The 27,441-nt window shown below is 42.4% G+C and overlaps 1 protein-coding gene across 16 annotated transcripts in view; it reads right to left on the bottom strand.

The window, feature by feature from the left end:
• Window positions 1-27,441, bottom strand: part of CELF2 (CUGBP Elav-like family member 2) — a 704,551-nt gene that overhangs the window by 13,303 nt on the left and 663,807 nt on the right. For 7 of the 16 annotated variants that reach the window (XM_066384983.1, XM_066384978.1, XM_066384967.1 and 4 more), the window contains 2 exons: window positions 6,718-6,849; window positions 5,235-5,264 (listed from right to left, as the gene is read on the bottom strand). In XM_066384983.1, the coding sequence (XP_066241080.1) occupies window positions 5,235-5,264; window positions 6,718-6,849 (162 nt within the window). The remainder of the gene's footprint in view (window positions 1-5,234; window positions 5,265-6,717; window positions 6,850-27,441) is intronic. The other 9 variants (XM_066384976.1, XM_066384977.1, XM_066384972.1 and 6 more) reach the window with 2 other exon arrangements.

The following is a 27,441-nucleotide window of genomic DNA, read 5'->3' as shown; positions in this document are numbered from 1 at the left end:
AACCAAAAAGCCCCCTGAGCAATGCTAACCCTCACTCCCTAGGCCAGTGATGAGCATTCACTGAGGTGCTACAGAGAGACGTACATTGTAATTCCATGCAGTGTGCTACTGGCAAGTACTTTGGTTATCTTTTTGAAATAAAAGCCTTCTGCTTCTTAGAGCTTAACCAGCAGGTAAAAAAAAAAAATTACTGGAAGAGGTCTGTAACATCTGTACACTTAAATCCATTGTCTGGGCTTTTTGAGGTCTCAGGAGGTTGAGGAGGAAAGGATAAAACTTTTCTCCTGTAAGCTGTCTGATGAAGAAATGACAGAGAAGACAAACTCTATACTCAATAAATGGACAGTTCCATGAACTGGCTTTCCTAAATAGAAGAATGCTGCCAGGACTAGGGCCTTAGAAAGAGCCTGGGTGATGAAGAATAAGGGTCAGGAAAAATGTGGTGCCTCCCCCTAATGCAGAGACTGGAGTTGCTCATGTAGTGTGAAAGGCTGGACGGGGAATGGGGCCGTTGCGTTCAGCAGCAAATAGATGCTTAGAGACACACACATAGGAATGTTAATCAGTGGCCATGTAACTGGGGATTCTGCCAACCAAAAAGCTCTGTGTCACGTTTTTCAGTCAGCTGAAGTGACACTCGTGTCTGTAAGCTGGGTCTTGGCTATTCACTAATGTGAACTGAATGTTGGTTAGCACACTTTTTTCATTTTTTTCCTCCTTGTATCCTGGCTGCTCTTTTGCTCTATTATGATGCTGACTGTGTCATCTTTTCCTTGAATACTGAGTCAAAACAAGCAAGACTTTATAGTGTGTTAACTTTCACATGAACTCAGAAAATGGAAGAGGTGACATCATAATTGCCTCTAGCTCCTTTTAGTATTAAAACTTTTATTTTTTAAAGATCTGTTTCTGAGAGAAACTTACTAAAACTGAAAAGCTTGATCAGGGCTACTGAATAGCAAAGATGACTGACTGAAAAAAGTTGGTAAGTCCAGTGAGAACAGAGAACAGCTCTGCTACAGATGCTTAGAAATGATACAGATGAATCAACAGAATTGCCTCAACACTCCTGTCACTGTTTTTCCTTGCCATCCTGGGGAATGTTCTACTTACTCCATGGTGCTTGTTATCTCTGATTAAAAGAACTACATACAAGATAGGAATCAGACCACATCACTTTCCAGCAGAGGAATCTCAGTGTCTCAGGTCTGGTGTTCTTCCTGGGGGTCTTGAGGAGACAGCCCTGGGAGATGCTCCCAGGCACAGACAGGACTGGGTGAGCGGAGTGCTAAGGAGAGCCTGAGGGACGGAGAACGGATGAGCCTGCTGGAGAAGAAGTCAAGCAGATCTGGAAGTAGAAGCAAAGCTAAAAAGGGGTTGCCAGCAGAGGTCCTGCTGCCTCTGCTTTAAGTTTGTCACAGCGAAAGAGTCTGTTCTTCCTCTCTGGTTTTTTCTTTTTTTTTTGGTCGTGCTGTTAAAGAGCTTGGAAATAGCTTGTCCTAAACAATCCCTTGGATAGCTAATCATATTTATATCACTGCCTCTTCTCCATCCCTGTTATTCTTGTGGCTGCTGAAAGGGTGTGTACTTTTTTCCTCCTTTGGTCTTACTTCATCCTCACCTCCCGAGATTTTTGTGAATGCAAAGAAATATCCGTGTTTCTTTTCAGAGAGGTGAGAGGAGCTTGTAAAATAACTCAGAAGAGCCGAGCACAATTGATAAGTGCTGCTGGCTTCATTTTTGTCAGAATGTTAAGAGGTGCTAGAGATACAGATGGTCATGTCAGGGGCTCAGCCGTCTGGAAAGTCAGGTTTCTGAGTGGGAAGAAATTCTAGGAGAAAAGTGGGCAGTGACTTGCCACTCCACTTGCCCTGAGGGTGCATGGTTCTAGATATGCACTGTGGCCTGCACAGTCACCTGGAACACAGCAGCCTGACAAATGGGCTGAAGATAGAAACTCCACTACCGAGAATGTCTCTGAATTCCCCTGACATCGATGGATGGTTGACAGCACCATCACATCTTTATGGCATGTTGTCTGCCAAGGGCCTCATGTAAGACTGTGCAGGAGTGCCTTCCTGTGATTTGTAGCCTCTGTGACCTGACTTCTCCTGAGGACTAGACACAAAGATGGTATTTAATAGCCATAGTCACTGGTGCCCCTGATGCCCTTCCCGTCTGGGACATGCCCTTTTTACTATTTAGGTCAGGGGAATTATCTCCCCCCCTTTTGCCCTTTCCCCTCTTTTGAAACAAGCAGAATGAACTTCATGCTCCTAAAAGACTAGATGGATGTCTCAGGACTAGAGTCCCTGTGTGGCTTGAAGCTTCAGCCACTGGTGTTTTGGCCACCTGCTCTCTTTCCTCCTGCCTGCACTTCATAGTGGTTGGCTGTGTTATGGACTATACCTCAGGGAAGATCTGCTCCCTGAAGGTTCTGCTTGCCTCTGCCGGTGCTGTGTGTGGGGGGGACAGTGCTGGCCTTCTCCCTGGGGTGGGGGGGAGGCAGCAGAGGTGCCACGTAAAGGAGTGTTGATGCCAAAGAGAGGGCTGGTCAGGGTCTCTCCAGCCCATGGCTTTCCTCTGTGGCATAATCATCCTTTCACAAAAAATAGGGATAAAAATTCCAACAACTACAAGTGCACTGAGAATGTATAAAACCAAAACTATCCTGGAAATTCTGGTGTATTTGCCAAAAGCTATGGCAGCATAGGTGATTGATTACTTGATAGAATTTGAAGGACCATCAATCTCTTAGAGTAATTCCTATGAATTATCTAATGTTATTCTGTATTAAATAATCATATCAAAATAACACTTGTCAATTTAGCTGTTGGTAACTGATTACACCTAAAAACTTTGGACAACAGAAACAGGTTTGAAAGGTAAGTTGAATGAAATGTTTTCCCTTTAAAAGAATAGGATTTTTCTTTGAAAAGGCCAAATGGATTGGTCATTTCATCCTATTTAATCTAGGTTCTCATGAAAGCCATCTGGATATGGAAGGCTGGGACAGAATGACAGGTGTGGCAGACCTCCACAAGGGACAACGCTCTTTGCAAAGGGCCTGTCAATAAAGTTAGTGTGTATCCTGACTACTAAGGACTTTACACTTAATTGTCTCCAAAGGTTCTCACCTGCTGGAGACCCAAGGGATGGTGCGATTCCTGAGTATATCTGTGAAACGACATTCAAGGACCTGCCCGTAAATTTGAGCATGACAATTTTCTGTGGTCCCTAGACGTGGTACTGAATTGGAGGATCAGAGGTAGAGCACCATAAACACACTATCATTTTTCAAGCCACTCTGCTAAGTTATATACCAAATAAAAACAAAGCAAAAGTGAGGAATGTATTAATATATTCACACAGATCTGATATCTCTTTGCTGAGATAAGTTTCCTTGGTGTAGATGAAGCATATCCTTCTAGGCTGAAAGTGGGTATTGAGAACTTAAATATAAAATGTTTAGAACCAGGGTAGATGAGTATGAATATGTACAATTAGTGGCAGTCACATGTATGCCTGTGTTACTATGGGCACAGTGTGTGTGAGCTGTATGTGTTTATGTATCTGACTACCCATGTCTTTGTATATGCCAACAATACAGGTTAACAGTCATTTCACAATGCAAACAAAGGGTGACAACCACAGTAATATGCCTAAAGCATCTTCTCTTTTCTTTCCTTTACAAAATATATTTCCATAGACATTACTCACCAGGCATTTGTACCTGGTTATATTCAGACCATCATAATTCAGAAAATTTTTATTGATTGATTTTGCAAGAGAGGCAGGGAAAGATAGAGACAAGAACATCGATCTGTTTCCTATATGTGCCCTGACCGGGCATTGAAGTGGCAACCTCTGTGCTTCGGGATGATGTTCTATCAACCGAGCTATCCGGCCAGGGTGAGAGCATCATAATTTTAAGCACTATGTGGCTAAGCCATTTGGAAGAATTAATGCCATTTAAACAAAGAACAATACATTTAAACACAAAATCAGATACAGACTCTTGGGTGAACATATGTGCAAAAATTGTTTTCATTTTAGTTCAGATATGAATGACAACATGCCTGAACCCTCAAATACTCCATAAGGGAAAGCCCTGCTAGTGAGTCACCCACATTCCTTACTTCTGATCTGGACAATCTCTGCTTTTAGCTTTAGGGTACTATACTATTTTTTTTAGTCCCACCATTCATGAATGTATAAAGGCAGGAAAAGGAGAATAAATTAAGTTCAATTGAGCTACCTAATAACCAAAACTTATTTGAGGGGGAGGTGAGTGAGAGGCCCTCTGGCAGGGAAGAGGGTAAAATTTACATGAAGATGAGTTAGAGATTTAACTGTGGATTCCATCTACCTGCTTTCATCTTGGCTCCTCTATCCATGGGAAAGAGTTGGCTCTATTCAGTAAACCAGAAACCTCTCCTTATGGCATCAAGTAATAGTTCCTGGGATGGGGAGGAGAAGGAAATAGTACTGGTGTGGAAGCTGAGGCCAACGATTTTAGAAGTTGTCTCTGTCCAGGTAACTGTTTTTCGACAACATATTTTGAGAATTATTCAGTAGGACAGGTAGCATCACTGTATTTGTTCAAGGAGAATGGTTTGAAAGAGGATACTCTATATTAGAAGGCTTCTCTTTGTATTAGAGACAAGAAACAAATATTAGCTCCCAGCCATTGTTGGGATTGTTAAATAGCCCTGCACTAGTAACATTAAAAAATCAGAACATATTTTTGTTTTAGCATGATTTTTGGTTTAAACATTCTCCTGGTTCATACTCTCTAGTAGGGGTTGTTTGAAACTGGAAACATTCTTAATTTCCCATGAATTATACAAACTTATATTAATCCAATAGCAAAGAATTTAAAAATGAAACAACTTAAGCCTGTTGTCCTTGCCAGAAGCAAAATTTGTATGACACAGATCTCACACAAGATCTAGTTATGGTCTCTCTGCTGCCCAACAAAATCACTCTCTAGCCCCTCATAACGATGGACAATCCCAGCAAAGTACAACACAACAGGATGGAGAGAGGCAGACTGCGTAGACAAGAGGACAACACAGCAGTCATGAGCACGTGCTGAGGAGGACAGCCACTCCCACTGGCCTGTTACTTTGCAGACCAAGGACAGGCAGTCGATCAAATCAAAGTCCTTGTTTTAGGGGAACTAGGTCCTGGGGCAAGAGAAGCAGCATGAAGGGCTGTGTGCAAACACACACCTGCAACCAAGGACAAGTGGGCTGGAGCGTCTGCAGAACAAGGTCAGAAACAGGAGTCAAGGCAATGAGGGCTCCTGGAAAGGGAGGCTGGAGGCAGTTCTACTGGAATAAAACATTTTGTTGTTGTGTGCTTACCACTTCATATACTATTTGCTAAGGAAAAGCCAGTGTATCTGGAAGGAAAAATGTTTTTCTCTTTTGGTCTATGGTCAGATAAAACGCAGTTCAAGTTTTTGTCTTTCCCAGAGCATCTGAGTGAAAGGATTTAATAAAACCTGAATATTTCCTACCTCTAAATATATGGTTTATTTTATTACCAGATTATAAAAGCTTTCATATGGATGAGTTCTGGGTTCTTTTTTTTCTTTCTTTTTTTTTTTCCTTTTTAAAAATCTTGGGTCTGATTACTCTTTAAAAACAGTCCACTTACCGAATCTTGGTTTAAAACAGGGTAGCTTGCCAAGAACCCCTTTCTTAATGCTTAACATAGGTGGTGTTGGGTTGCTTGTGCTGCGTGATAGGCGACGAATCCCCAGATCAGAATCTCTTTGGGCTATCACTGACCTGCTGGGCTTGGCTGCTCTTAGGCACCCAGGAGGGGAGGAGCCAAGTGGAGGAAGGGCAAATGAGACGCCCCCTCTGTGGGCTGAGGACTGTTTCCCCAATGCAAGAGCCAAGCCGAGCATCAGCCTCCAGTACACTGATGTGCTGGGTGGCACCGTTCCCCCCATAGACCTAAAGTGCCAGCAGTGGGGAAGCTACACAGCACAGAAGGTAGAGTCCTTCTCTGAATCCCTGTGTCTCAGCTGTGTGATTCTGTAAGCGTGGCCTCAGCCTGAGCTGGCAGCATGATACCCCTTGGGATTTGCCACTGATTAGAGTGACCCGTGCTGCGCCTTGTTCCCTTCAGCAGTGCTTCTCTCCGCTTAGCTGGACTTCCTTCGTTCCGAGGCCTCATTTCCCTCTGCGGAACTTACTGTCATAATTCTTTGGGTTTTAGAGCGGGGGTGGGCACCTTTAAGATCATTTGACCCATAACTTTCCATTTTCGAACGGTAAACTGAAGCTCAGAGTGGGGCAGTGACTTGTCTAAGATCTTGCAAATAATTGCTAGCAGATTTGGACCTGGACCCATGTATCCTGATTTCTGGTCCATCAGTTTTTCTGTTAGTACACTACCTCTCAGAACCACAGAACAAATCCAAAACCCAACAAAAACCCTTGAAACCTGCAAATATATGCCAACCACAGAACTGTATGGGTGAATAGATATATACTGCATATTAGAAAAGACTGGGGTGGTGAAAGGTTGGGTGTTTTTTGAGACAAAATGAACCTACACAGTGTCTGCCTATCAAAGCATGTGCTCCTCCATCCCAAGTATTAGTTCTCCCTGTTACGCATCCTTTTTTAGGTCTTCTGGCTGACCGTTTTCTGTGGAGAATTTGGGGGAAGGCTGTCCACCAGAGCAGCAAATACTCACTGTTTATGGTACCTGCAAGTGCGTTAATATTATTCAGTCCAACAGTGGCTCCCGCCAGTCCTTGTAGAGTTCCAAGAGAGGTCAGAGAGTTCATGGCGGCACCAGCAGTGGAGTTGGGGGTTGAAGCAGCCACTGAAAAACAAGAGGAGGATGGGGAGAAGGGAGAGAAAAAGCACAAGATGAGTGAAAACCAACTGGTCCAGTAAGTAGTTTGTCTTCACCACAGCAGATAGAGACGGCGAGTCATGCTTAGTGTTGGGCGGGAGAAACATATGGGATTGTACCTGGGCACTTTTGACCATTAGATTTGGTGATTAATAAAAATGACCATAGCTCTGCTTGGCCAGTACAGTGAACACCCTCACTGTAGGTCAGGAGGGGAAAATTGGAGAAAATGAGGCTTATCTCTCACGAATCCCACCCAGTGTCCTCATTTCCAGTCTATCAATTTTGAGATGCCTCAGTCCCAGTCCACTAAGCCTCCATTCCAGGTAAACTCATTAAGGACTGCGGGAGTAAAATGGCAATGTTTGGCTTTCTTATTGTTTCTGCTTCAGAGTTGGCATTTTCTCAGCAAAGTTTTGAAGAAAAAAAAAGTCACACATCTTCCTGAATTTGATAGAAGCCTCCAGGATCCTGGTGTCAGTGGTAATAGATGGGGTGGAATATAGGAGAGAAAACCATTTTGGTCCAAATTCTCCTTCCCCTGTTCTCCCCCCTGTCCTGCCACTTTTTTTTAAATAATAGCTTTATTGGGATATGATTTACATAACATAAAATTTACCCTTTAAGTATACAGTTCAGTGGTTTTTACAGAGTTGTACAACCAGCACCACTGTCTACTTTGAGAACATTGTTATTATCCCCAAAAGAAACCCATACTCTTCTGACACTGGCAAGCACTGATCTACTCTTCTGGGCATTTCATATAAATGGAATCTTAAACTAAACTATGTGGTCTTTTGTGACTGTCATCTTTTCATTTAGCAAAATGTTTTCAAGGTTCATTCATGTGGTAGCCTGTGTTGGTGCTTTCTCCCTTTTTATTGCTGAATAATATTTCATTATATGTAAACACTCCATTTTGCTTATCCATTCACCAGCTGTAGACATTTGAGTTGTTCCCACTCTTTGGCTACTATGCGTAATGCTGCTCTGAGCATTGTGTACATGTTTCTGTGTAGACATGTTTTCAAGTCTCTGAAATGTCTAAATGTTTAAAACATAGGACTGGGATTGCTGAGACATATGATAAATCTGTTTAACATTTTGTAGAAAAGCCAAACTGTTTTCCAAAGTAGTTGTATTCCCTATCCTTTTTATAGCTATTACAAATATATTAAAAAAACTAAAGGAAGCCAGGCTTAAAGAAAGGTGTGATAACAATGTTTCATCAAATAGTAGAGGTAGAAATTATAAAAATGAACAAAATGGAAATCCTGGAATTGATAAATCTTCTGTAAATAACATTTCAACTATCTTACATTGTATAGCTTTACCATCTGTTGACTTTTTCACACACATCACATGGTGATGGAGGTAAAGGCTAAACTCATCTCTGACCATGGCTAGAAGAAGCCCTTGATCCATTTCTGGCTATGAAATCACTATGAGTATGAAACTTCCTTTCCATCTTGTATGGCCAGGAATTCCTCCATCCTCCTGCAGTTCCTGCCCAGTGGGAATACATCCCTGCTCTGCATACAGAGACCACAGCATTGTTTGCAATGGACCTTGCTTGGGATTCCATTTGGATGAGGCCAGATCAAATGTCTAAAAATTGAGCCTGGCCAGGTGGTGGCACAGTGGACAGAGCATTGGACTGGGATGCAGAGGACCCAGGTTCGAAACCCCGAAGGTGCCAGCTTGAGCGCAGCCTTATCTGGTTTGAGCAAGGCTCACCAGCTTAAGCCCAAGGTCTCTAGCTTAGCAAGGGGTCACTTGGTCTGCTGTAGCCCCCCAGTAAGGCACAGATGAGAAAGCAATAAATGAAAAACTAAGGTGCAGCAATGAAGAATTGATGCTTCTCATCTCTCCCCCTTCCTGTCTGTTCCTCTCTCTGTCTCTGTCACCAAAAAGAAATAAACAAAAAAATTGAATTCACCACTTTGTCACATTTCTGTCCACATATGACACTGGCTTCTGATACCTTTTAATGTATATCTATTTTCTTTCCCTTTCTAAAATTATATATAATTTAGTATTTCTAGTCCTTTTGTATTTTAAAACTTTTAAAATACAAAGGCTGAGAAAATAACATGACAAACTCCCTTAAACTCATATCCAGATTCTAGAATATTTGAGAACCAACCCACCCCAAAAATCCAAGTGCACTTTAAAGCAAATATCATGTTATGCTATTTTGTTTGTACATACTTTTTATATGCAACTCTTAAAACTGGACATTTTTTTAAAAAACCCTAAACTATTATTAAACCTAACAAAATGAGCAATACTTCCATGGCTTCATTATGTGATATCATGTTTAGGATTTTTTTTCTATCTCTGTATGAATAAGACAGGCCTTTATTTTTCCTTCATGTACTGTCCTAGTTTTGCTTCCAAGCTTTTGCTAACCTTATAAAATGACTGTGAGACTGTCATTATTTTTCCATTCTCTGGAATAAGATAGTGTATATAAGATTAAATACTTGAAATTTAAATGTTTGGTAGAACTTGCCAGTAAAAATGATTTGGGCTTGATATTTTGTTATGGAATGGTTTTAAAATATTGAATACATTTTTCTAATAAAGAGAATCACTTGACTTTTATATTTGTTCTTGGATCTGTTTTATTAAGTTATAGCTTTCTAGGAATTTGTGTAGTTTAAGATTTCAAATCTATATTGGTATAAAAAAGCCTAAGGTGCTGTTGAAAAACAATAGAAGTTTTGGTGGTGAACAATTAGGAGACTCAAAGTTTTATAAGAGCAGAATGACAGGCCATCTGCGAGAGAACCTGAAAAAGAGACAGATTAGAAAAGTACTCCTGGGGTCAGAGCAAGCTTCACGGGATGGCCTTGCAGAGTTTCCCTCTGAAGGGGCCTGACTTGAACTGAATCAGGCTGTAGGGACATTTTATGACCCAGGACCAAGAACAATAGATCAAACAACTAGAAATTAGTGGAGGATAACAGCTGGATGTGAAAACAATAGAAACAGACCCATCATAAAATTAACAGGGATATCAGACAGAGAGGCTGTCAGCCATTTGGAAGAGTTATGCCATTTAAAAAAGGAAATATAAGAATGTCACAGCCCAAGGCTGTGTCCTCTAAGGAGTGGCATCAGGAACGTATTGTAGTGAAATAGGTTTTGTTGAATTAGTCTAGCTAAGTTACTAAGCAAATAAGCAGACAAGAAGTTGGGTTTGGGGGCAGGAGAAACAGAGTGAGGATGACCAATTATCCAGAATTGCTATATACTGTATTTTTCTCTCCATAAGACGCACATCCCCCCTCAAAAGTGGAGGGGAAAATGCCCGTGCATCTTAAAATAAGGTATTTTATTAAATATTATAAAATACCATTTGGCTCAGAATATTTTTTTCTTATTTTCCTCTTTAAAGTCCTAGGTGTGTCTTATGGTCAGGTGCATCTTATGGAGCCAAAAATACAGTATTACCTAAATTGTCTACTTGTAAACAAATTATGTGATGTGCAAAGAAATAAGGTGTGATCCACACACAGGAAAAAAAGGTGACAGAGACTGTATTTCAGAAGGCTCAGATACTGTACTTAGCAAAGACATCAAAGCAGCTATTATAAACATGTTCAAAGAATTAAAGACAACCATGCATAAAGAATTAAATGTATGATGACAATGTTTCATCAAATAACAGAGATGGAACTTACAGAAATGAACAAAATTGAAATTCTGGAATTGAAAAGTAAATTTCAGAAAGGTAAATTCACTATTGTGGGGCTCAACAGTTGATTTGAGTAGGCAGAAGATTGAGCTCAGAGAAATGTGGCACAGTATTAGGTATACTAACATATACGTAATGGGAGTACCAAAAGTACAGAAAAGAGCAGAAAAAATATTCAAAGAGATAATGATCAAAATCTTCCCAAATTTGATGATAAACATTAATCTATACATCCAAGAAATTCAACAGACTACAAATAGAATAACACAAAGATAACCATACCCAGAAATGTGATAGTAAAAATGCTGAAAGTCAAAGATAAAAAGAAAAATCTTGAAATAGCCAGAGAAAACAATGACTTTCATGTATAAGGGGATCCAATGAGATTGACAGCTGACTTCTCAGAACAAACAATGGATTAGAAAGTGGTGGGATGGCATATTCCAAGTGCTAAAAAGAAAAACCTGTCAATTAAGAATCTTATATCTAGCAAAACTATCTTCCAAAAATGAAGAAGAAATAACAACATTCCTAAATGAACAAAAATAAGAGAATTTTGCTAGCAGATATGTCTTATAAGAAACACTAAAGTAAGTTCTTTATGCTGCAAGCAAGTGATTCCAGCAGGTAATTAGAATACACACACGCAACAAAAACAAAACCAAAAACAAACCCAAAGAACACTAATGAAGGTAATAATGTAGGTAATTATAAAAGACAGTACAGTTGCATTTTTCCTCTTCTCTTGATTTAAAAATGAATTGACTAAAACAATATGTATATAATTGCACTGTTGAGCTTGTAACATATGGAAATGTAATATGTTTGACAATAAAAGCAAAAGGTGGTGGGAGGACAACATTGTTTTGGAGCAAGGACATTAATTATTCCAGGTAGTGATCACAGAAAAGAAACGAAGAAAATGAAGGGTTCCAAAAATGGTAAATAAGATGATTGCAAAGAACTCAATTGATATATACCTGCTCTCCTTTCTTCTTTCAGTTTCTTTAAAAGATACTAGGTTGTATAACATAATAATTATAACAATATGTTGAGTTTGGAACATATATGGGTGTAGTATGTGAATTAATAATAGCATAACAAAGGGGGAGGGGAGAGTTTTGTAGATTTCTGTATCTCATTGGCCCTGAGTAAGTATAAATGTGAAGTAGATTCTGAGACATTAGGGGGTCTACTGTAAGTCCCAGGGAAATAAATTTGAAACTACTGAAAAAACCATGAAAGAAATTAAAATCTTATATTAGAAAATGTTTACTTAATGTAAAATAAAGCCTCAAAGAGAAATAGAAACAAAAAGATATGTGACATACAGAAAACAAAACGTACAAAGGCACATGCAAATGTAACCATATCAATAAGAACACTGAATGTGAATGTATTAAACAATCCAATGAGAAGGCAAGGATTGTGAGTCTGGGTTAAAACACAAAAACTAAAAAACCCAGCTCTGTCTTAGGAGACACACTTCAGATGCAAAGACACAAACAGGTGAAAGTAAAAGAATGGAAAAATGTACTCCATGCAAACAGCAACCATGGGAGCTGGGCTGGCTATCCTAACAGGAGACAATGTAGACTTCATAGCAATTTTAGAGAAATTGGGTCAACTGCTTGTATTGCAAAGGATCTTAAGATGGTTTTATGAAAATCTATGTCTTTGTCCTGATGAAACGTAGCTAATAAAAGAACTCTAGTGCCGGTATACAATGACCACCAGAAAACCCTTGTTTGAATCAGGGCTCTATTTGCCTTTACCTTCCTCAGACTCTTCATTCAGATCTGAGAGAAGGGAAAGGAACAGAAGGGAACAGGGTGAGGAGATGAAATAATCCCTCACAGCACAGGAAGTGGATATGGAGCAAACTAGGATAAGGTGTGGAGGGGAGCAACTGGGTAACTGGATCAGGCTATCTGGCCCTCATCTGAAAACCATGTAGGAGCTACTGTTATTATCAGAAGGGCTGCCAGACCCGGGTGCCATTCATACAGTGATGGAGAAGTATGGGTGCCAGAGCACTAAGAGCAAGACCCTGGAGCAAGGGGCACCGCCTGTTCCTAGGGAGTTTTATGATGGACCTGTCATTGTGATGATGCTGAATAGTATTCAGTGTGATTGCTGGGGACACAAAATACGTGACAGGGTCTTATTACCTCAGTCTCTGCAGCTTAAAAATTTCAGACATCATCTATAGCACAAAAACCTCATTAGTCTCTAAGCCTCTGTGCCACCCCTTGGGCGGGTCACCTTCCATCTCATCTTTGGTGGTAGGAGAAGCATCGTGAAGGTTGGTTAGCATGTGCATCCCTGAGAAGGACAGGGCAATGGGAAAATGTGCCCTGGCTTGGTCCCCGAGTTAATAAAAACCGAGGCTACACTCTTAAGTAACAGAACATTATAATTGCATCATCTTCTAAAAACAAAACGAGGTAAAATGGGTTGTAGCTAAAACTGAGTGCTTTGGACTCAGTGTTTCCTCCTCTCCCCAAGCTTCTGTTCCTTCATTTATTAAGTAGAGCAACAAACAAACAAACAAACAAAAAACAACTTAAAAGGCTGTGAGGATTAAGTAAGGTAAGCTATGTAATGAACTCGGCCTAGTTTCTGGCACCATTTGGGGATTTTTAGGTCATCAATTTGGTATAGGTCGAACTGGGAATAAGCCTATATAGGATACACTGCATAAAACGACAAAAAATTAGATATGATTTTCCCCACTTTCAGTCTAAACACCTTCAATTATTGATGACTACACAAAATCATTGGTGTTTCTGTTGGATGACACTCGTCTATCTCACATGAATTCCCAGGGGATCCCACATGCTAGTCTATGTGGCCCTTTGCTTTTTCAAAGGCCGCAGTGGGCACTACTGGCCCACTGTAGTGTAGAGAGGGCTGCCCGCCGGCCCTCTCATCCAGAGAAACCCAAGCAGCAGGAAGCAGACTCATCAGTCACCAACTTCTAGCTAGTTTCATTCAGTGTCAAGAGGGAAAGGAGCTAGATGACATTAGAACTGGCTGATCTCATGCCTCATGGGTGGTTTCCAAGTCTCAAACAGATCTGAGGAAGAGGTGGGTTAAAGTCATACTCTGTGCTTGTGTGGCTCTTTCAGAGTTTTGACAGCAAACAGCGGGCTGGAGAGAGAACCCATTATAGACACATAACATGGGAGCCCAGAGGAAGCCTGGGCTTGGGGCCTAAGGGAGAGGTGGATGAGGCTGGGTAACTCACTGGGCCCGTTTTGTGATCGACAATAAACAATACGCAGATTAGAGGTCTCTACATCTTGGTTTTGTATTTATTTAAAAACCCAGGAAGGCCGGCTACAGTGAATTAGACTGAACCTAGTTTTCTGACCTCTTACTATGTTCTTGGGTAGTCCCAGCAGACAGGTGCAGACAGGGTGAAAAACAGGAAGGAGAGGACTGAAACATAAGACTAGGAAAAGTGAGCTAAATACTCTGCTTTACAGTGAGACAATGCCATGTGCTCCATACCTTTGGATGATGCTCTAAAAATTTGCCTCTTTAAAGCAAAAGAAAAACTCAAATTTGTCACATAGCCAACCTCAAATACTTCAAAACTAAATATTCAACAGATGCACAATAGAGAAAGAGACCCCATACACAATAGACAGAGACAAATTAAATGCCACTAACACACTTATTTTCCTATTTCTGTGTTGGCAGACTGGCAGGGTGCCACCTTGGGTAATTGCATTCTGCCTACCTAAAATTCCCTTCAGCCCCACTGAGAACTGGATCCTTTGCTTTCTCAATTAAACTGTTTACAGAATGCCAAAGGAACATTTCGGGAGAAGGCTAGTAAATAAATATGCAATCATAATTGCCCAAAGCACCTCTCTTAGTAGAAGGCTGCTCCTTGCAGAGGAAGGGGGGCACAACGCAGCCAAGAGGAATGCCGCCGGGAAGGCTGACCCTGTCTCATGCTGCTCACGTGGTGGCAGATGGAACTTGTCACATGTCCTATTTTGTGCCTGTTTTACCACTGGTTCAAAGAACCCAACCAGCCCAAAGCTGTCATGACCAGGAGGCTAACCAGGAACTGAAATGGTTATGTGATGGAAAGCTTGTGTTTTCATTACCAGCATGGCAACACAGCTCTGTGCCTACTTATGAAAAAGCTGTGTGTGTGGGCAGTGGGGTACCAGTGAGGGAGCTGGCAGGAAAGGGACACGTAGTGAGGATGTGTCCACTTTGACCTGATTACAGAATTTCTTTGCTCCTTTGACAAGGTTCATTGTTGGAAATACTCTAAGCTGAGGAGTCTCCAAATATCCATCCAACTCTAGGGGTTAAATTCTTTCTCCTCAGAGCTGTGCTGTGTCTCCTGCATCTAGAAGAGTTTCTTGGCCCAGGGCAAAACTGGAGGTCACAGACAGAGTGCCTGGCCAGTAGGTCTCTTGCTATGCAAGGGGGAAAGAAAGTAGAGAGGGTGAGAAGGCAAAAGAAAAGAGAGAGAAACGAGTGCTTCAAGGGCCCTTAGATAACTGCTGTCGGATAGAGCAGAGCAGGGAGTGGGACTTGCCCACCCAGTTCAGATACTTGTTTCTCTTCCTTACTCCCCATCAAGAATAACAAGGACAGTAAGTTTTCCAACATGTATTCATTTCAGGTTGGATCCTACCAGGCAACCCGTGGCCCAGAGATGGAGTCCCCTGCTCCGGAGGAAGGAGGCAGAGGACCCGCCGGTGCGCGGTGCACAGGGCGCGCGGCGCAGCGCCCAGCCATGGTGCGAGTCCGTGGTGAGGCGGCCACATGGTGCCTGCCGTCGGGATTCATAATGGTTACAGGAGAGATGCAATTAAGAAAACTTTCTTAAGCCAACCCAAACAACAAGCAAGCCTAATCTTACCTACATTAAAAAAATGTTCATTTATTTTCTTTTTAAGTTTATCTGTGTCAAAGATAAATGCTTATTCTTTTTCCCCTCAGCTTTCCAGAGACAGGGACCTGAGCTCCACTTCTCAGGAAAAAGCTCCTATCTGCCATCTGGAGAAACTAGTCTGCTCACCGTCCCAGCTCCTTCCAGCCTTCATTTCCCTTGTGGAAGAACAGGTGACTAACCTCACTGAACAGACTGGGCAGGACTGACATCCACAGTGGCCAGCGATGGGCCACTGGGCTGACACACAAGATACCGATGGGTACTTGATAATGGCCCTCCTGTTCTCTGTTCTGTCCCAATTTCTGTATCACTGGACAGGCAGATTAAGCTTATGTGGGTCCCCAGGGCTGTCTGCAGTGGGAGGTAAGAATTACTACTGTGCTCTCTCTCTCTGGTAGGCAGTGCAATGGGTCCTCTCCCTAGGGATGTCCACGTCCTGACTCCTAGAACCTGAGACTGTTACACGACCAAGAGGAATTCAGAGTTGCTGTTCGGCTGATCACGAGGTGGGGAGACTATCTTGGATCATCATGGAGGGCCCAGTGTCATCCCAGGGTTCATATCAATGGAAGAAGGAGTAGGAAGAGAGACCCAGAGAGAAGGCAGTGTGAATGTGCTGACCAGACACGCTGGCTGCGAAGATGGGGGACCGGGCGAGGAGTCCAGGAAAGCAAGTGGCCTCTAGAAGTTGAGAAAGGAAGGAAATGGATTTTCCCCTAAAGCTTCCAGAAAGGAATGTACCTTGCTGACACCTTGATTTTAGTCCAGTGAGTACACTAGGCTTCTGACCTAGAGAACTATACTGTAACAAATTTGTATTGTATTATGCCACTGAATTTTTTATAATGTTTCACCACAGTAATAGAAAACTAATATAGTCTTCAATTCAGTTGTGCCAGAAATAAAGCTAACAATGATGATAGCTTATATTTATTGTTGCTAACATGTGCCAGTCGTTGTTTTAAGGACTTTGAGTATTAACTCATTTAATCATAAATATTCTATAAGGTCAAGTGTGGGAGGGTCAAACAGTTGTAAGCCAGGACCTAACCTAGCAGTCTGGCTCCACAGAGTCAACATTATGCCGATAATGAACTTAAATTCCCAACTTGCATCTTATCCATATCTTGTGGTTTGCTGTGGAGATTTACTGACAGCAGCAGTGAATCTGAAGGCACTCAGATTCACCCTAATTTTCTGGCTTTGTCCCTTTCATCTGTAAAACCTCAGGCTTGACTTAGCTAAGATTGGTATTTATCTGCCAAACTGGAATAGTGTGACTCAGCTCTGAGAAGTGACATGATAATCAAATAAATGAGGAGGCACTGATGTCTGATATATTACAGAAGATTGATGAACATTTGTTGAGTACATATCTGAGAGAGAAACATATCTGAAGGATGAGAATCTGGTTATTCTGTCCTTGGAAAGAGGAATTACATTCTTTTTACATCATTTTACAACACTTGAAGATTCAACATTTCCCTTTGCCCTAGCGAGGTAACTGCTTGGGTGATGACAAATTTTGCAGCTATTATCAATAGTCTGCAGGAAACTTAGTCGGTGTGTATAGTTTTGAGAGTGTCTAGGAGAGGGTGACCAGGTCTGAATGTCAAGGTGACTGAGGGAGAAACAGTTGGTGAACAGATATAATTTAGCCCAGACAGAAAACTAAGGGGAAGGAACAGTCTTGGGTCTTGACATCAGAAAGATATTCTTTGTAGCTCAAGAGAACAAAATGAGGATCAGTGGGTGACAGAAATGAGGTCGATTCAGTCAGTACAAAAGACGTGGCAACAGATTAACATTCTTCCACAGGGAGCCCTGCCCCTCAGAGGAACGTCCTCCCTGTTTGTGCAAATACGAAAGCTGAGGCCTCTCGGTGGTCATGTATCAGAGGGTTTAGGAAGGCCAAGGCTATGCTCAATAGCCTCAGAACTCCAATAAACTCACTTCTGAAAAGCTCTTATTGTTTCTGCCAGTGCCTAACACAGGCTGGCTGTATCTCCTGGCAGGGAAAACAAGGACCGCAAGAAGGGACAATTCTACTGTCAAGGTCAAACTTTGGTGAAGGTTCAAATTTCCATTGCCCACACATTAACTGAACAATAGGAAAACCCCACCCAGGTCTACTTAGTGACTGTAGACCAAAGGGATCTACATAAACACAAGCCCGATCAAGCTCAGTACATAAGGTGGCTTCTACCTTCTCCTTTCCCAGGAATTCACACGGCAGCTGTCCCGCTGAGCACACCCAACTCAAATCCCGAATGACTGACTCACGAAGAAAATGGTCACCGAGAGAAAGCTAGACTTTAGTGGTGTGAGCCCCTCTGACCCATGGCCTAGGGACGCTGAGATGCTCTCATGGCCATTTGGTCAGAACAGTTCCGTCAGCTGGATGTGGGGAACACACTCTGGGCACAGTAACCATACACACATTTAATGGAGAAAGGGCACTTTTTAATGGAAATAGTCTAGGACTTCTGCAGCAGAATCATCTGGAGGTGACCACAGACCCACTGACCTGAAATCTCTAGTGGTGGGACCCAGGAATCTGATTCCAACAAGCCCTCTTGGTGCGTCTGGCTCAATCAAGCTTGAGAACCACTGGTCTAGGGCTGTCCCAGCGCAACACAGTCACATTCCATCAGGGTTAGGTGTAAAACTTAGTTCACGGCATGAGAAGATGAAAGCTTTTAGGAGGAGGTGATGTTTGGTGTGTGATAAGAAAGGGGAACAGATGTTGGGAGGCAGGAAGCCAGGAGTGAAATACTATGTAAGGGTGGTGAGTTATGATGCTATCTTCTATGTAAGGAAATCCCACCAGGAGACAAGCTTATTAAAGAGTTGGAATTCGCCTGTCTTATTTTCTGTAACCTATAAGAGTGACTGACGCATGGTAGGTACAACGTACCTGCTGAGTGAACAGATCCTACTGAGGGTTCCATCATCCAGTTTCTCCCAGAGTGAGGCCAGCCTTTCGGCCTGAATGAGCTGACGAAGGGCATCCCGTTCCACATCACGGCCGCACAGAGGGCTCCTAATTTCACCACTGATACCGGCTGAGTGAAAGACTTATCAAACCATTCCTTTTTGCTTACATGCCAGAGAAAGTGTGCATATTTTAAAAGATAGAATCAGCAAAGCCAGCAGTTGCCTTGTCCCTAGGACCGGAGCAGAGACACCCTTTGATCCTCGGACATAACTCTTGCAGGAGGACCTGGAGCGTGCACAGGACCAAGTTCAAAGACCAGCCCTGATAAACACCCTCCCTTCTACTTTAACTGGAACTGGGGACCCACAAAGTACACGCCAGGTTCCTCCTCACTCTTTGTAGAGGGTGGGCGATGGACAACGCTCCCACTTTGGGGCGAGGTTGACTGCAGAACTCGGCCATTCCTCCATCCTCTCAGATTCCAAATCCAGGAAGAAGAGCAGAAAGAGGCCACTAGGGGCACTCAGCCTTTCACACTGACCATTTCTCCACTGATGTCATTTTCCTGCATGAATGTTGCCCTTTCCCCCTTCTCTTTTACAGCAGGTCATGTCTAGCATTAAGTCCAAACCTGAAACGACTGTGTTTTCAAGGAACCATGCGCATTCATCTCCTCATATTAGCTCTCTTCCCACTTTTCCTGGACAGCAAAAGGTTTTTTTGTTAAGTGACATCGAAACAACATTAGCAGAGACAGCAAGAATCGGCCTTCAGCGTGTTCATTAAACACTCCATAGAACAATTACATGGTGAAAGCATAGAGGCTTTGTGGGTTAGGCAATAAAAGAGTTGTAAGCACAGAAAATTGACTGCATCAACCAAACAGACTTCAGGACCCCGGAGTTGACTGTGTTCTGCCTCCGATGAGTTTGGAAGCTGGAGTCCGACAGCGCAGGAGAGACTGTGAGGATGGAGAATAATTAAGCAGAGACATAGGCACTATCATTATTAGCTCATCACAACTGTAGGGCATTAACAAAATACAGAGGATTTCTTTTCCTGTGGGGTCTAATTATTCCACAAGAACCACACTTCTCATTTTAATTTATTTCCTAAATTTTTTTTTTTTTTTTGGCAGAGGGAGGTGGGTGGGGAGAGGGAGGATGAAAGGGGAGGAGGCGGGTGTGTGAGGGAATGGTGTTGAGAGGTTCTCATCTCACTAGCTGACACTGTAACAGGCCTATCTTTCACCCCCTAAACATCTATACCGCAGTCTTTCCTATGCCACTTGCAGCCTGCGGGGAGGCTGGGGAGCAAGGTGGCAGTGCCACACAGGGCCGGACAACCACTGCCTATTCTCTAGGATGGGTAAGGAGAGGACTCAGAGTATAAAGGACATTTTATAGCATGAAGACAATTCCTCGTCTGGACTCTGAGTTGCTTTCAAAGCATTATTCTATGAAGATAAATATTTTGGAAGGTGAGAAAGTGCTACAGAAGCTGATGTGGACAGTATCACACTTAATGCCAAAGGAGTGCCATTGTTTCCTTCATTTAAATTTTCATTTCACACACTAGGTCGAACTCCTGCCAGTTAATTTTCTGAGACAAATCCACTTTATTAGTTGTCACTAAGCCTGGGTACCTCCTTAACTTACCTGATTTATGGGATCCCCAGTTCCATAAAGGGCAGGCACTTAAAAAATTAAGATGTAATTTGGGCCACAAGTTTGAAAAAGTCAGCTTATATGAACTCAGTATATATGGATCTACCAAGAATAGAACAAAGGAAAGAGAAAAATCAAACCTATTTTCTCTTCCAATGGTTATTTTACTTATAATTTACCAAGATAAATAAAAGTGTAAACCTTCCCTTCCTTTGCTGACCTCAGATGTTTTTACAGATGGTCATGGACACTGACTGAAAAAACTTTGTGATTTCCTCATGAGGGTGAGAGCATCTAAGTGGAAAAGTCAGAAATATACTTCTGGTTCCCTCGGAGTTCCTGCTTTGGAATCTCTCACGGTGTGGTACAGCCACTCGTCATCTCTGGCTTCTGAATGAGACACCTGGCTAGATTATCTTGATGATTCTTTACAACTATAAAATTTGATGGTTTGACCAGGCCCTGGACTCTGGAGAGGGAGTGAGAACAAACTTCTGCAGAAAGCAAGTGCATGCCATTGGGGCATCACTGAGAACCTGTCAGAACCCTGGTCTTAGGATGTCCTGGAAAAGGGGCAGTTTGTCCAGATGGATGGATAGCAGACTCCTTTCTAAGAGGCAAATCTTCCTTTGGATAACGTGACACCCAGGCTGGCAAAGGGTCAAGAGGTTGTCCAGATTTGAAAAGCTCTGACCTGCAGGCACAGGCTGAGGGAGTGTGCACTTCAGCAGGCAGCTACCTCTGTGAACAGCCGAGCTCAGAGCGCAAATCCTGTGTGCCAAAACACCGCGCAGCAGTCCGTGGGCTTCTGGGCCTGACTCTGTGGTGCAGTCACAAGGAAACCCTGCCTGGACATGGGACAGCTCACTCTATTTTACCTAAAAGTGCCATTTCATCTTTAGTAAGTAGGGTGAGTTGGTTTTATAACCTCAAGTCAAATTTCCCACCGCAGGAGGGAAGGTCACTGCCAGCTCGTTCAGCTCAGGTCGAAAGAAGGAAGGGGTCGTACTCTCTGCATTAATCTCCCACGCTTAATCTTAGCCAAAAGGCCGAGAAGCAATTTTCATTTATATTCTAATATTTTTAGGAAACGTGGATACTTCTTTGCCAAAGGCAAGAAATTCAGAGAAAAATACCACTGGTTTTTACTCGTTTTACCTTAGTTTCCGGTGTCCAGAGGAACAGGATTTCCTATGAATCCCAAATAATGGACTCTTTCCCATATTATACTTTAATATTGCATTTTTTTTTTAAAAAGCAATAGTATGCATTATATATCTTTATTAACCTCAATATTTCCATAAGAAAAGTAAAACCAAACAATTTCCTTTCACAACTGAGAAAACTAAAAAAAGAGGAAATGATCTGCTCTAAATCAGTCTTTAGAAAAAAAATAAAATTGTTATCCCTCTATTATGTTCTTTAGGTTAACTTTTTTTTTTTTTTTTTTTAAATTGAGAGGTGGGGAGGCAGAGACAGACTCCCTCAATCACCCGACCGGGACCCACCCAGCAAGCCCACTAAGGGGCTATGCTCTGCCCGTCTGGGTGGGGCCACTTCTCCGTTGCTCAGCCACCAAGCTATTTTAGCACCTGAAGACGAAGCCATGGAGCCATCCTCAGTGCCCTGGGCAACTTTTGCTCAAACCATGAACCATCAGGAGGGGAAGAAGGGGGTAAGGGGGATGGTTGCTTCTACTGTGTGCTCTGCCTAGGAATTAAGCCCGAAACTTTCACACAACAGGCTGACACTCTACCACTGAGCCAACCTGCCAGGGCAGGTTGCCTATTTTTTAAACCTCTCCCTGAGTATGAACCTTTTGGTTGTTTGTAGATAGCTAAATTCATGACCTATATGTGATGTAAATATCTTTCTGTCTTAAGTTCTTTACATCCTCATCATTCCTGACCTCTTTCTTCTTGTGCCTCAGAGGCAAAGGCATTCCCTCTTTAAAGGCCACACCATTGTTTGCTCGTCATTTGTTATGGGTTTATGACCCATCACATGCTACTATATGAGCACAACGGTGGGGGAGCTGGAAAGGCATGGCCGAGGGCATGGGCCAGGGGCGTGGCGCAGCCTGTCCTCCCAGCACAGGAGATGGCCAGGAGCTCATGGGCGCTGCACCACAGGAGACTGGCTCCATCCCTCTAATCAACCTCCTTCTGACCTCAGTCCAGTAATTTTCATCTCTGTTGGCCTCTTCCTTTTCTCCTTTGTGCTGGCTTTAAGTTTTGTCCATCTTAAACTTTCTCTTCCTATTGGCCCTGCTTTTATAGACTTAAAAAAAAATCGCTACATTTCATGAAAATGCCATATATAAATAAATCATTATTGCCTCCGGTCTCACATCCCCTTTGTCTCATTGCATACAGAACTGTGAAGTCGACTCCACCTTTGTAGTGAACTAGCCACTTCTCAGGATGAACAGACCACCTGAGTGCTCAATTCTAATTACAGTCATCCCCCTTATCTGTGGGCGATACTTCCCCAGGCCCCCAGTGGATGCCTGAAACAGTGGATAGACTGTATCTGCATATATGGTATATGTTTTACTTTACATAGGGTAAACCACTTTACTAGTTTGTTTTTGGTATATCCAAATTGCCAGCGGCACTATTCCTGCGCCCTGGGGCTGTTAAGAAAAATAAAGGTGAACTCAAGCACTGTGATACCGGAGGAGTTGATCTAATAACTGAGACGGCTGCTAGTGACTGAAGCTGCGGGGCACCCTCAGTGTGGGGCCCCGGGAAGAGGCAGGGCTCAGATCCCCGGCAGGGTGGAGGGCACAGTGCAAAATGCTATCACCCTACTCAAAATGGTGTGCAATTTAAACTTCTTATTTCTAGAATTTTTCATTTACTATTTTCTGACCAAGGTTGACTGTGGGTAACTGAAGCAGGAAATGAATCTGTGGATGGGGGGGCCACTGAACCCTTCCTGCTCTCACCTTTAGCACATTCCCGCTCCAACTTCTCTTGCTTTTCTCTGACATGGCGCAACCTTGGAAGCTCCCTTCTACCAGCTTCCTTGCTGTCCCGCAAACAGAGTCACCAGCCAGACTGTCCACCCCTCCTTCTCTGCTTTGTTGGATGATTCTAGCTTAACGATCTCACCCAGCCCCCAGATGAGCTCAGCTGACCTTGCCTCTGCAGTTTGTTCTCAACCCACTATTTCAGCTCCAATCTCTATGGTAAACTTGATGGTCAAATACCTCACTGCTTGTTGGGTATCTTCACAATGGGCTTCTCCCTCAACATGCATAAAATCAAATCAGCTTCTATGACAAACTTTCCTTCGGACTCTCTTCTCTTTGCTAATGAAAACCCTGCCACTGGTCCTTCAAACTAAACACACTGTCTTCTTCCCCTTCTCCTCCCCCATATCCGTTTGGTATTCAAGAACCAACACTGACATTCTTGTGCTCAAAGTCTGGCAACAGCCTTTAGCTGCTCCAGGAGAGCCCGGCTCCTTGGCCACGGCATTCAGAGTCTTCCGGGGCTGTTACTGCTCACATATCTCATCCTTGTGAAAAATGAGATAAATTTCAATTTGCTAACTAAATTCTTCTGCATTTTTTTTCACCTTTGACACTTTGCTATATCTTACTTTCTTTCCACTTCTGCCTTTCAAAATCCTACCTCTTCTTAAAATTTTGGCTCCAATGTCAGCCCTTATACTAAAAATGTCCCTCATTTCCTGAAGATGGAGTATCTCCTGTCACTGACACTGTGCACCTTATCTGACTCTCTGTTCTCGACTGGACTGTCCCAGTTCATCCCTTTTGCTTATTTTCTGTATGTGGCCACTGCCTCGAGTATAGAGCAATCCATGAAACATTACACCACACATGAATGAAACATTTTTATCTGATTTCTTTCGAGTCTTCCTACATGGACCTTGGTTCATGAACCTCTGGGGAGTTGTGACTAGAATAAAGTTTTGTTGCTTTTCTCATCTAAAATGCACTTAAGCAATAAACACATGCTTTGTACCAGTGCGAGCAGTGATAAATGGTGAGATCAGACAGCCATGTAGATAATTTAGTGAGAGAGAACACTGAGTGGTTGTGTTGTACAGAAAACACACCTCTGAGCTCGTGTGCACATCACGAGGGCGTCTGGTGCGGCTATGCCACACGATGCAGGAGACTGCAGGGCGACATTCACAATGAATCACTGATACTTGGCACAGCGCAGATTCCAGAGCCACTAAATGCACACACACGAAGAGTGAGAGCTAATATCTAAAAACACGAAAAAGTGCACCCACACAGAACAAAGCACTGAGTGACAGCCCTCTGAATGCATGACAGGGATCTGTCCGCCCACAGGATGTGGGACAACACGCAGTACAGGTGGTGGCAACGGCTTGTCTAAGTCTGTGTGGGCTCTGCGTTCAAGTGACGAACCAATAAATCTCTCTCTCCCTCAGTGGGGCAGCTTCATTAAGCTTTAAATGAGTTCAGAACAACTAAGAGACTAGGTCAGGGGCATCTCACTGATGGCGGGGCTTCCCATCCACTGGGCAAAGCTGTTCTGATAGCAGGAGGGGACGGCCTCTGGATGGTCAGGACACCAGGATGAATCAGAGAACCATCTGCTTTCTGTTTGGACTAGGAAGTTTCTCATTTTCATGACAATGAGTGAAATTTAAAGGTAATTCCATATAAAAATGCCCAGCCCTTATAAAGAGGCCATTAAAACTCCTCTGGTTGTGAGGCATTTGCATATACATTTTGTAAACCTAAAAGCACAGTGATCAATACCAAATCAAAAACTATTTACTAGAAAGGCAGACCACTGCCATTCTTTTTTCAAAAATATGTTTTAAATGTCTAAGATTTGAAATATTTGATTTTCCCAAAACGTTTCTCTTGAGAAGCCTCAGAGCAGAGTGCCAAGCACACCTCTCTCTTTTTCTGGTTTTGTGATTTTACCGAATCTACCCTCCTGGCTAATACTGCTCTCAGAACTCCTTGTTGCATTAAATGTGTAGAAAAATGGCACAGTTCACAGAAGAGAAAGAAAGTAGAGAAAGAAGGGCCCCTCCTCTTCGCACAGTGGTCTGATTCACAACATTTTAACACAAAGTACACAAAAAGTATTGGTTATGAAGTTTTTTCAAAGAGTGTAGAAGTTATGGTTTATGCTTAAAGGCTAACCAAATCATTTTACAACAGTGGGAATTTAGTAAAAAAGCTAATGCTGGAATATAATCTATATGCACTAGGACAGAGATTTTTGTCAGCTTTGTCCACTGATGTATTTCAAATGTCTCAGAAGAGTCCCAGGTATATAGCAGATGCTCAATAAAAATTGTTGAATGATTGAAAAATGTATTAGGAAGTTATAGTTACGACAGTGACATTTTATTTATGGAACATTTTACATAGTGTCAAACCACCATTAACACTGATGAAAATAAAGTAAGCCCTGTAATGTCAAGACCAAGGTAACATGTAGAAACCGTCTCAAAAAAAAACAACACAAAATGTTGGAACTTTCAGAAATGAGCGAAGAATGGAATGTCAGTAATGGAGTAAAGCTGTTTGACTGATTCGACCCCACAAATAAATAGCTAATTTTAACAACTGACTTGACTGCCTGACTGAAACACTTAATTAACCATCTAGCTAGTGAGGGAGAAAACTGTTTTGAGATTTACTTCTTTTCCTTGATTACAAGCAATGAAACAAGACAGGCATAAGAAGAAAAATGGGAGGTTAAGAATAACTGGTCCCTGAATTAATAAAATGCTAAAGTATAACTAACAAATACCCCTGAAAAGTACAGACTAAACGGGGCCACATGCTGACCTGTAAACTTGGGAGGCCTACCTGGGGCCTTGCAGACTCAGAGACCTCAAGTAACCACACAGGACGGTCTGAAATGAAAATAAAGCAGTTCATGGTGGGGAGTCCTGTCCTGGGCAGTATTTTTCTCTAACAAAGGGCAATGCTTACCTTAATCAAGCCTGTCTTTTTTTTTTCACCTACAATAACGTACCTAACATACCTTTGAACTGTAAGAGAAATCTTTTTCAGCCTCCTCAGAGCACAGCCAGCCCATCAGAGTGGAAAACAGAAATCCCCTCATTGTTACTGTTATCCTGTTCATTATTATCTGTTAACTAACTACCCTTTTATGTTTTACTTTTAACCCAATCCTAAAGATTGCCCCTTTGCTTTCTCTGCTCTCCCTAACCTATCACCAGTGGATTGCATACCACCTGTACGTCTCCCTTTCCGACTGTGATGTATAAGCTAAGTGGTGAAACCCCCACTTTCCGGAGCACTTTCTCAATCCGTTGAGACTGCTTCCTGGCAATTGTTGACAGTTTGGCTCAAATAAACTCATAAAAATTCTTACAGGTTTGGACATGTCTTATGTTGACAAAAGTTAAATGTGTTGCTTTATTGTCACCAGAGTAGGTGCGCTGAGGACTTGTGGCATTAGTGAAGATCACATGATTAAGAGAGTGCTTTTTGGGGATTTGCTTTTAAAAGTTCACACACAAGTAGATAATACTTTTGAAAATAAACATGCCTTTATTTGATATGAGTCTCTTCCTTATCCATATCATAATATAGGAACATTTGAATGCCAATGTTCACAAAAGTGCAAAAATTGTTCTAAAGACTTTGCTCTAATGTCAATTACTATTGATTCACTCTTCAGAAACCCGTCAGACCTGAATATTCAACTGTGATGCGTGGCTATTTTTAGATTACTCAGAACCAAGTCAGGGGTTGTCAGGTGGGTCAATGACCCTGTCAAAGTTCACCATGACAGACTAGGGTTCCTTCTCAGAGATGTGCCCTGGACTAGAATGAATAAAGGGCTTTTAAACATTTGCCTTAGAATATCTTCACTTTGCTATTGTTGTTAACTGAATTAACATGTGAGTGTCTGGGTGTTTGAGGTATTGTTTCAAATGCAAGAGTGAATACAAGAAAAACTGTTCCTGCCAGAAAGAACTTACTGTGTAGATGGTGAGAGACAAGGAATACACGCAGACAACAGGGAGATGTGGGAAGTGTTCTAGCAGAAGGCTGAAGAGCACACTTCGGAAGCAGGGAAGGGTAGAGCGCCCGTCCTGCTCCATCCACGCTGCGGCCTCTCCTCCATGTCTGCCCTCAAGGGGCTCCTAATACAGCTGCTTATGAAGGAGCCTGCATTTGACTCAGGTTTAGAATTAGTTCAGTGTTTGTTAGAAATGTATTATGTACTTGCCCTACACAAAGTAGAAGGCTCGAAAACATGGGTTACAGCAGCCTATGGCACTGCACATCTTCACATGATGCGAGCTCTTGAAAGACTCA

The sequence above is a fragment of the Saccopteryx leptura genome, chromosome 5, assembly GCF_036850995.1.
Source record: "Saccopteryx leptura isolate mSacLep1 chromosome 5, mSacLep1_pri_phased_curated, whole genome shotgun sequence".
NCBI lineage: Eukaryota > Metazoa > Chordata > Mammalia > Chiroptera > Emballonuridae > Saccopteryx > Saccopteryx leptura.
Note: the sequence above shows the minus strand (reverse complement) of the source record. Positions and strands in the feature narration are given on the sequence as shown.